Below are 11196 nucleotides of genomic sequence, written 5' to 3'. Positions count from 1 at the left end.
TGAGCCCCCTCTTTTATTGAGGTGATTAAAAGCCCTGAAAGGGGACTCCAATTTTCCCAATAAGAAAGGAAAAACTTTAGACTTTGCTATCCAAGTATAATTGTTGATAACCACAAATTCTTGCTTTTTAATAATTTTTCCTAAACATCTTTTAAAATATTTGTTATAAAACAAACAACAAAACATTCTTCTCTAAGCTCTTTTACAAATAGAAACAATTTTTAGCGGAGGGATCAACAGACAGGATTTATTGCCAGGGGACCATTTATTGATGAGTTTTCCTTTTCTCTAAGGATTAGCAGATGCTCCCAGGCAACCCTTGACATCACATTAACCTGTCTGAAGTGTTTTTTGTCTTTATTTTTAGTTTCTGGGTTTCTTTTGCCTTCTTGTTGACTTGGAAATGATATGTACTCTCGGAGGGTATGCTATAAGGAAATGGTGCACATTGCAGGTGTGCACCATTCATGCTCAGATGCTTAGTAAGAAAAACCCAAACAAAAACAATTATAGTTTTCAGGAAAGAAAAATTAGCAAGCCACGTTGATAAAATTTTATTATGGAACTTGAAAACATAATTAAACCCATATCACCGTCCTGAAATCTCACAAAATTGTGTCATTTCGCATTTCATTTTGATGTATGATTCTAAGGTGACCAGTATATTTGTATTTTCTAAAGCAATCATCATGTTCCTAATAATAGAATGATATAATTTTACTTAATATAGTTAGATCATACAGCTCTATAAAACATTGTACTGTAAGTACAAAAATAATGCTTTAGGCAATTCTTTAATACTGTTCTTTTAATATAACTTTCTTTTGGTACTCTAGATAAATCCATATAAATAACAATAAAAAGAAAAGAACCAAGAGTGTTAACCCTGGGAACTGGAAATATGGTTTGTTTTCAATAAAAGATAAAAGATAAAGTAATATCTGACCGTATAGCAGTCACAAAAATTGGTTAAAAGAAGAGATTTCTGTGAGAAAATACCACTAAAAATACCAGTGATTAAATAGTTAAAGCAAGATAATGATGCAATAATCATTATTAAATGGGCATATTTGCAGTTTGAACTCTGAAACATCTCCTAGGAATTATATTACAAAATAACAAGTGTGAACATAAAATTGTATATTTGTAAAAGAGACAAAGACTACAGTGTAAATCACTTCCGGTGAGAACATGGAGATATGGTTAAGGCTTGGTAAATAGAGTTTTGAATTTTATAAACACAAGCACATTTAGCAACCGGAAATACATGATGACTAAAATGTTTTCAAGTAAATAAGCCTAGTGTGGGCTCATCACCATCTTAAATCAGGTACACATTCCTTACATCCATAAGTTTAAAGCTTGTAAGTAACTAAACCTTTGTTTTCCATTTTTGCATAGTTCTTGGTATTTTTCGGGTAAGAAATACTTGAAAATTCATTAGACTCTAAGAACAATCATTGTTCTTCAATGTTGGGTAGTCGTACTGGATATGCAAAGGTTAGGATGGAATTGGCTTATTCTGGGGATTTCAGCCAAGTGACAAAGTCACCAGCTGATCTAGTTATGTTCAGTTTTGAAAAGTGCAGGATGTGCTCCTTGGATTGTGTGCCCATCACAGAGAGGAACAGAAACATGTGTGTCTGTATTTCCCATGTCTGGAATAACCTTGGGCATATAGTAAACAAAGAAGACAGTAGACAAAGACGCGTCATTCTGCCATGGATGAACAGGTGGGTCAATCAATACGGCTTGTAAAATTCTCAACATTAATTAGGAAAGGCAATAAGTGATAGGCAGGAAGTTCATGAAGGGGAGCATAAGCCATTGTTGCTACTTCCCACTAGGAAGCGATGAAAGCCTTGATTGGGAGAATGTGAAGCATTTGGGTGAGGAAGCTGAAGAGCAATGGGAACAGAGAAGTTAAATGCAGAGGAAATTACCTTGGCAGGCATCTGTTAAATGAAAGGAAAGGGCAAACACATTTACACAGAAATCCTTTTGAGTTTGAGGTATCACTAGCTTAGCTGAAGGAAGGAGAGAAGCAGCAAAAACTCTGAGACTCTCCTAGTCCTCTGTAAATAAGGATACGTTTGGTAGGATAAGCCGACATCCCCAAGTGCCACATCTTGTTCCCTGTCCAGTCTGGCCTAGATTATACTGGCTCTGCCAAATAAAGGTGGAAGCTAGGTCTGCAGTCCAGGGAGACTGAGAGGAAAAAAAAGGAACAGACACAAAATAGTGAGAGGGAGAGCTAGAGAGAGGGTGGCAGAGGTGACTTGGCCAAGAGGGGATGCATTCCTTCAGATCACTGAGCTCCTGCACTGATTTGCAGCTGAGTCCGTTAGTTCAAGCTGCACCTGCCTCTCAGAAGAGCAGATATTGCAGTTGCAAGACCGAGAACCAAACCATCATAGGACAACAAGGAGTCAGTGGGGGAAAGGGTTGGTGTGGGGAGATATTTGAGATTAAGAAGGGGTACAGTCCTGTGGGGTTCAGTCATAGCTAGGGCTGCCCTGCCTAACAGGATGTATTGTTACCCATAGAGAAACATTGCTAATCCCTGAGCAGGGAAATATTCTTCAGTCTCCAAAACGTTCCAGTGACTTTCTTTTCTAAGGGGCTGGGTCTTGTTATCTCCCTTTCTATTAAACAGGGCATAAGAGAGAAGCGAGGAGCTTTGTTCTTCCTCTTGATTTCTCTCTCAAAATGGAGAAATGTCTGTTGGGAGAAACAGTGTAGCCTTCCAGCCTTTACCCCAAACATATTTGAAAGAATGAAGGCTTTTGGTTTGTAACTTCTTTCACTTTTAGATTAGTTATAAATTCATTACCACAAAATCGAGGTGAACTGGGACCAGAGATTTACAGTTTGCCATGAATGATGCTGGGTGTTCAAGATGTACATTGTGGCACTGCCCTTTGTATAAACATTTCCAAACAAACCTAGCGCTTGAAAATATTGGTCATAGGGGTTTCTAGAATATTCTATACTAACTTCTTATTTGATAAAAATGCAATGTTTCACTTCGCAAGAAAAGAGATACGATAGAAATGCTATCATTTTCCTAATAGCTTTACTCCTGACAACATGATGCACTTTGTTCCAAGACTGACATAAATTTAAGGCCTGGAAGGGTTTTTCCAAGACAGCGCTAGGATAAAGGGAAGCTTCATCACTGAGTTTGAGAGCTGGGTAAAGCTATGGAGATGGTGTCACACCCACCAAGTGGCAATGAGCACCTCCTCATTTCCTTCATCTGTCCAAGCTGTATAAAAACTCATGACATAATGCCCATGTTTTCTTTTCTAACTATTTATGACACAATTGCTTATCACTCTGTATTTTAAGTTTAAATTTTATATGTAATATTTAAAGTGTATTCATAAGATAGAGAATGCGCCAAGTCTCCAGGTTAATTTTTTACAATGCCCTTTTCCTCAACTTTTACATGAGTTCAAGGAGCTGATCCTTGGTGACAACTACATGTGACAATTGAGTATTCTGTGTTCCCCCTTTTTCTTATACATTACTTTTAAGAAATCTTGTGTAGGGCCGAGTTGCTCAACACTAAGAAACTTCACCAATTTCATCTGAATTAAAGAAATTGTATTCCCAAATATAAACTTCATTTTTGGCCCTTCCTCCACAAAGGACAAAATGGTGCATCTCCCCTCTAACAGGGATTTCAGTCATGGCTCAGTTAACCAAGAATTCTTAGAGCTATGTAAAATATACTGAAAATGAACACAATTTGAAAATCCCAGATAAAGCATTTTGCTTTTCTATGTGACTGAAAGAACTTAAAAAACCTTTAAAGTGAAACAAAAACTAATTTTATGTGTTTAATTCATGACCCTCCTTGTCAGATATTTTCGATGTCACTGTTTTGTTACTCAAGGTAGTTTGCCAGCAGTGTATCGAGTGCTGTTCAGCACGATCCTGTGCTGGCTGTGGAAACACCGTAAGTCATTCAGGAGCATTTTGTTTGCTGCAGTTGGAGATAATCTCCTTGGTTTGCTTAGGTATTGGCAAGAAGAGTAGCCCTTTGAGGAAGGACAACAGTTGACGGGCAAGGAAAATGAGACCATATCCCACCTGTTTCCATTTTTCTCTGTTCTAACTAACACCCAGCTGATTTCATCAACAACCTATCAAGTGACAGACTTTAGAAATCAAATTCTAAGTTGGCAGAGGCTTCTAAGTGATTGCTCAGGGTGTCTGTCAATATCATTTGGTTGTTCTGGTGATTTTAAGTTTTTCTATGAAGAGCTAAGAGGCACTCAGGGAAGGGAGAAGAAGATGGAATATGGTTCATAAGGTCAGGAGGTATTAGTGCTAATTTGCTAAATCTAAAATATAAGCACTATGCAAAACTAACCTTTTATTTGACACTTGATGTTCTCAAAGTTTATCTTGAAATAAACTCATGGTGGTACAAGTCCATGAGTCTGGCACTTAGGAGGAAGGGAGAGGAGGTTGAAGAGTTTGAGGCCAGCCTGAGCTGCATAGGGAGAATATGTCTTTAAAATGTAAAAAACAAAACAAAGCACAACAAATCTAAACCCAATAACAACACCTCGAGCCCAAATAGCAACTCGTTTTCTCCCTAGATTCAAACCCAGTACACCAAAATTTGGCCTGTCACTGTAGTAACACACTGACACTGTCTGTGAATATTTTACAATGGAACTCAAATTCTTCTCTATATATTACTAAATAAAGTAAAATTTCAGAGTCACTCCTCCAAAAAGAGGAGGAAGAGGAGGAAGAGGAGAAAGGGGAAGAGGGGGAGGAGGGGGAGGAGGAAGAGGAGGAAGAGGAGGAGGAAGAAGAAGAAGCAAAAGAAGAAGCAGAAGCAGAAGCAGCAGCAGCAGCAGAAGAAGAAGAAGAAGAAGAAGAAGAAGAAGAAGAAGAAGAAGAAGAAGAAGAAAAAGAAGAAGAAGAAGAAGAAGAAGAAGAAGAAGAAGAAGAAGAAGAAGAAGAAGAAGAAGAAGAAAAGCAGCAGCAGCAGCAGCAGCTATTCCATCCATCCATCTACTTAATAGTATGTAGAACAGCCCCAGGGAGGCAGATGCCATTAATTAGTTGTGTTTTCTCTCAAAAGTAAGCGTGTGGCATCCCACTGGTCCTTTTCTTGACACTTCCATTCTCTTTTTGTAGCCTTTGGTATTATGTTGCTAATCTCTTCAGTGGACAATGTTATCAAGCACTTATCTTTTCCTTTTAAATGGATTTCCATCTTCTACTGCATCTTCTATCTTGAGAAAACATGTAGTGAGCCCTCTCCTATTTATTTTTGAGGATTTTTAAAGAAATGTAAAACTTTCTCAGGTAGATTTGAAATGTCTTTTCAGGCTGGGGAGAATTTTGCCTGGCCTGAGGACATTTGTGTGTCAATGTAATCTCTCTGTCTCTGTCTCTGTCTCTGTCTCTCTTTCTCTCTCTTTCTCTAGAGATTATGGCAAGTGTAAATTTGAATACAAGAATTGCTTTAAGGGACATTCAATTTTCCTTTTAAAGTTTGACTTAAGAATTAGTTTGATGCCAACATGAACTTCATTCAAGCTCAGAGCATGTGTCAGATGACTATAAATGGCGGCTATCTGATCATTTGATTTGACTAAAACAATGTATATGCATTGCGTATTTGGTGCAAGTTGAATTATAAGGGAAAGAATGAAAGAAGAGGAGTGGCTCTACAAGACTCTTTACAGTCCCACACCAAGCTACACATTCGAATCACCCAGGAATCTTCTCAAAACACTGACATCAGGCCCTCACGCCAAGACTCTCTAACACGATTTCTAACACATGAGCTTGGCCTTAACGTATTGGAAGCTCTTCAGGTGTTTTGGATGTGTTGCCAAGTTTGGGAGTTCCTGTGCTTAGGACAAGAATCTGAGAAGGAAGGCATGTCCAGAAAATCCAGAGCCTTTCAGCTTCCGCTGGAGGTTCTCTGTTTAGGGTGTTCAGCTGAACCCAAAGGTTATGAGGTAATCATCTCTGGTTAGCATTTGATTGGATGAAATTTGGCCTGATTTTAGATTCCAGTATTCCAAGAAGGAGTTGACAATATTTTCTGTACCATTGTCTTTGTTTTCTCTTGAATTCTCCAGACTTTCACAGGAGCCAAAAGCTTTTTTTTTTTTTAATGGAGATTCAAGCAGCTTATCTCCTAAAAAAATCACTAATAAGGCTGGAGTTATATCTAATTTGTTTCAGAACATTCCACCCTTTTTACCTGTATGCAGCTTCCCTCCCCTGGTCACTACCAGATGGTCCAAATACTCAGGAACACTTTTACTGAACAATGACGGGATGGTCTCTAAGCAACCATGATGGGTGTAAGGCTTTCCTGAAATAGTTTCAGGGACTCAGCCATGGTAGAGCCAGCTGCACACATTGAAAGAGAATTAAAAAAAAATGGGAAAGACAATGCCTCTTGCTAGACTAACATGAACTGGGCAGAGAATTCAAAGGTAACCTCAATTTTAACATGACTGCTTGGAGGTGAGTATGGTGGTGTAGCAACAACACCAGCATGGGGTGGGGATAGAGGCAGGGAGATCACAAGATGGAGGCCAGCCTGGGCTACACAGTGAGACAAAAGTCAACCAAGTTCACTTTTCTCTTTGAGATGACTTTTTGGTCAACTTTGATTATGAAAATATCATGTGATTTGTATGTAGATCTGATTCACTTTGTAGTGTTTGAAATCAGCCGAAGAATGAGTCTGAGATGAAAGCAAATTAATATGGACAAGCCGGACTTTCCAGACAAACGAGTCATCTTTCACTCTAGAGCTTGGTCCTGGCATGGTGTCTGTGATTTGGCAGTCCTTGAGCAGGGTAAGAATTCTAAAGGAAAACAGTGCCTTAAGGGGTTGAATAAATACATGGCTTGGATTTGCCTCAAGCATATCTGAAACACATGGTATTGATTACTTAGAAAGTCCCCAGAGGTTGCAGGGACAGGAAGGTGCCGACCTATGATAGATAAAAGGTATGGAACTTTCAGACCAAAAGTAACAAGGGATCTATAACGTTTCAGACAGTTTTGCTGAACTCAGCCTGGTCATACCCCACACACAATGCTGAAGGCCTCTTACAAAGCTTCCTGGTTTCCTCTGGTGTCTACATTCTGTGAATGATGAAGCAGCTGTGAGCCGGCGACTGAGATGGGGATTTTACTGACTGTGCCTTGCTACTGACTGCCCAGCTCTCGGTCCAACAGCATACACCAACTTGTCAGGGTGTTATCCTCTTCCTGAGACATCCAGGCTTCTTGGAAGAACTTTTGCTGTCCGCGGGTCTTCAGGTTTCTGTTAAGTAAAAGGCTCCTTCACCTTTGATTTTGTTGAAGAGTAAAATTCACATTTTGTGAGAAATACGATAAATAAGTCATGTGGTCTCAGGGAAGGCATTGCTTTGGGGAAGGCAGACTTATGATCATGAGGGATCTGGTTAGAGGTTTGTGTCTTCTACAGAGCCTCCTGTAAAGGCTTATTCTTAGAGGAAAGGGATCTTCAGAAGGCGCCATATGCATCACCTCGGGTGGTCACTGCAAAAGTAGGGTAGACCTCATAGGTTGTATATGCTGCTAAGTCTTGTCCAAGTGTCACTGCTTGCTTGAGCTGGGCTGTAGACACAGGAGCGGTGGCACTGGGGACAGCGTATCCTGGAGGAGGAGGCAGAGAAAATTTTATGAAAGGAATTCAGATTTCCTCCCTCTTTGGCACATTGCTTTCTCTTAACAATACTAAAAATTAGCATATTGCTTAAAGCAAGCGAGTATGTATGGTGAAAATGTGCTCTGAGGAGATACAGTATGTGAGCTTAATTGGGTAGAATAGCATTGGTTTTATTTGTCCATTTTTGGTTTTGCTCCTTGAATGTCTTAGCTAGCTATCCTGGAACTTATATGTAGATCTGTACCTCATAGAGATCCACCTGCCTCTGCCTCTCCGGGGCTGACATTAAAGGGTGATACCATCACATCCAGCTGGAATAGCATTCTGAGTGAATATGACATTTCCCAGAGGGAACCAACTTCCTTGTGTGAGGCTTACTTCACCCTAGCAAGTAGAGACATGGGAGAGAGGGTCCGGAAAACGGAAAGGGACCTTCTGTTTCCAGCTTGCAATACAGAACTTTGCCAGAGGTGTACATGCAGGAATGAGAGCCAAGATGTTGGGGAGTTGCCATGGTAGCAGTGAGATCTATGGATCTAGTTCTGCTGGACACTACATTGGTCTAAAGCCTCACACTTAAAAAAATAAAATTTCGACCCGCGGATCCCGGCCCGCAGCAGCTCTCTGCTCCCAGACCCCGTGAGAGAGAGAGACCCAACCGCCTGGTCAGGTGGGCACTCCTGAGGCTGCAGAGCGGAAGAGACCACCAACACTGCTCACCCCTGCCCACATCCCTGGCCCAAGAGGAAACTGTATAAGGTCTCTGGGCTCCCGTGGGGGAGGGCCCAGGAGCGGCAGGACCCCTGCCAGAGACACCAACGGACCCTGAAGGAAACAGACCGGATAAACAGTTCTCTGCACCCAAATCCCGTGGGAGGGAGAGCTAAACCTTCAGAGAGGCAGACAAGCCTGGGAAACCAGAAGAGACTGCTCTCTGCACACACATCTCGGACGCCAGAGGAAAAAGCCAAAGACCATCTGGAACCCTGGTGCACTGAAGCTCCGGGAAGGGGCGGCACAGGTCTTCCTGGTTGCTGCCGCTGCAGAGAGCCCATGGGCAGCACCCCACGAGCGAACTTGAGCCTCGGGACCACAGGTAAGACCAACTTTTCTGCTGCAAGAAAGCTGCCTGGTGAACTCAAGACACAGGCCCACAGGAGCAGCTGAAGACCTGTAGAGAGGAAAAACTACACGCCCGAAAGCAGAACACTCTGTCCCCATAACTGACTGAAAGAGAGGAAAACAGGTCTACAGCACTCCTGACACACAGGCTTATAGGACAGTCTAGCCACTGTCAGAAATAGCAGAACAAAGTAATGGCGAGAGGCAAGCGCAGGAACCCAAACAACAGAAACCAAGATTACATGGCACCATCGGAGCCCAATTCTCCCATCAAAACAAACATGGAATATCCAAACACACCAGAAAAGCAAGATCTAGTTTCAAAATCATTTTTGATCATGATGCTGGAGGACTTCAAGAAAGACGTGAAGAACTCCCTTAGAGAACAAGTAGAAGCCTACAGAGAGGAATCGCAAAAATGCCTGAAAGAATTCCAGGAAAACATAAATAAACAAGTAGAAGCCCATAGAGAGGAGACACAAAAATCCCTGAAAGAATTCCAGGAAAACACAATCAAACAGTTGAAGGAATTAAAAATGGAAATAGAAGCAATCAAGAAAGAACACATGGAAACAACCCTGGATATAGAAAACCAAAAGAAGAGACAAGGAGCTGTAGATACAAGCTTCACCAACAGAATACAAGAGATGGAAGAGAGAATCTCAGGAGCAGAAGACTCCATAGAAATCATTGACTCAACTGTCAAAGATAATGTAAAGCGGAAAAAGCTACTGGTCCAAAACATACAGGAAATCCAGGACTCAATGAGAAGATCAAACCTAAGGATAATAGGTATAGAAGAGAGTGAAGACTCCCAGCTCAAAGGACCAGTAAATATCTTCAACAAAATCATAGAAGAAAACTTCCCTAACCTAAAAAAAGAGATACCCATAGACATACAAGAAGCCTACAGAACTCCAAATAGATTGGACCAGAAAAGAAACACCTCCCGTCACATAATTGTCAAAACACCAAACGCACAAAATAAAGAAAGAATATTAAAAGCAGTAAGGGCAAAAGGTCAAGTAACATATAAAGGCAGACCTATCAGAATCACACCAGACTTCTCGCCAGAAACTATGAAGGCCAGAAGATCCTGGACTGATGTCATACAGACCCTAAGAGAACACAAATGCCAGCCCAGGTTACTGTATCCAGCAAAACTCTCAATTAACATTGATGGAGAAACCAAGATATTCCATGACAAAACCAAATTTACACAATATCTTTCTACAAATCCAGCACTACAAAGGATAATAAAGGGTAAAGCCCAACATAAGGAGGCAAGCTATACCCTAGAAGAAGCAAGAAACTAATCGTCTTGGCAACAAAACAAAGAGTATGAAAGCACACAAACATAACCTCACATCCAAATATGAATATAACGGGAAGCAATAATCACTATTCCTTAATATCTCTCAATATCAATGGCCTCAACTCCCCAATAAAAAGACATAGATTAACAAACTGGATACGCAACGAGGACCCTGCATTCTGCTGCCTACAGGAAACACACCTCAGAGACAAAGACAGACACTACCTCAGAGTGAAAGGCTGGAAAACAACTTTCCAAGCAAATGGTCAGAAGAAGCAAGCTGGAGTAGCCATTCTAATATCAAATAAAATCAATTTCCAACTAAAAGTCATCAAAAAAGATAAGGAAGGACACTTCATATTCATCAAAGGAAAAATCCACCAAGATGAACTCTCAATCCTAAATATCTATGCCCCAAATACAAGGGCACCTACATACGTAAAAGAAACCTTACTAAAGCTCAAAACACACATTGCACCTCACACAATAATAGTGGGAGATTTCAACACCCCACTCTCATCAATGGACAGATCATGTAAACAGAAATTAAACAGTGATGTCGACAGACTAAGAGAAGTCATGAGCCAAATGGACTTAACGGATATTTATAGAACATTCTATCCTAAAGCAAAAGGATATACCTTCTTCTCAGCTCCTCATGGTACTTTCTCCAAAATTGACCATATAATTGGTCAAAAAACGGGCCTCAACAGGTACAGAAAGATAGAAATAATCCCATGCGTGCTATCGGACCACCACGGCCTAAAACTGGTCTTCAATAACAATAAGGGAAGAATGCCCACATATACGTGGAAATTGAACAATGCTCTACTCAATGATAACCTGGTCAAGGAAGAAATAAAGAAAGAAATTAAAAACTTTTTAGAATTTAATGAAAATGAAGGTACAACATACCCAAACTTATGGGACACAATGAAAGCTGTGCTAAGAGGAAAACTCATAGCGCTGAGTGCCTGCAGAAAGAAACAGGAAAGAGCATATGTCAGCAGCTTGACAGCACACCTAAAAGCTCTAGAACAAAAAGAAGCAAATACACCCAGGAGGA

At 40.6% G+C, this 11196-nt stretch overlaps 1 protein-coding gene across 7 annotated transcripts in view; it reads right to left on the bottom strand.

Moving 5' to 3' along the window:
• Nucleotides 1-539: 539 nt before the first annotated feature.
• The window catches only part of A1cf (APOBEC1 complementation factor), a 93117-nt gene continuing 82460 nt past the window's right edge, over nucleotides 540-11196 (bottom strand). For 5 of the 7 annotated variants that reach the window (XM_087603125.1, XM_087603131.1, XM_087603139.1 and 2 more), the window contains one exon: nucleotides 540-7680. In XM_087603125.1, coding sequence (XP_087459251.1) covers nucleotides 7529-7680 — 152 coding nt within the window. In that variant the 3' untranslated portion in view covers nucleotides 540-7528. 7 annotated transcript variants of the gene reach the window in all.

The sequence above is a fragment of the Rattus norvegicus genome, chromosome 1 (assembly GCF_021556685.1).
Source record: "Rattus norvegicus strain SHRSP/BbbUtx chromosome 1, alternate assembly SHRSP_T2T, whole genome shotgun sequence".
NCBI classification, from domain to species: domain Eukaryota; kingdom Metazoa; phylum Chordata; class Mammalia; order Rodentia; family Muridae; genus Rattus; species Rattus norvegicus.
The sequence above is the reverse complement of the archived record's forward strand: the minus strand, read 5'-3'. Positions and strand labels throughout refer to the sequence as shown.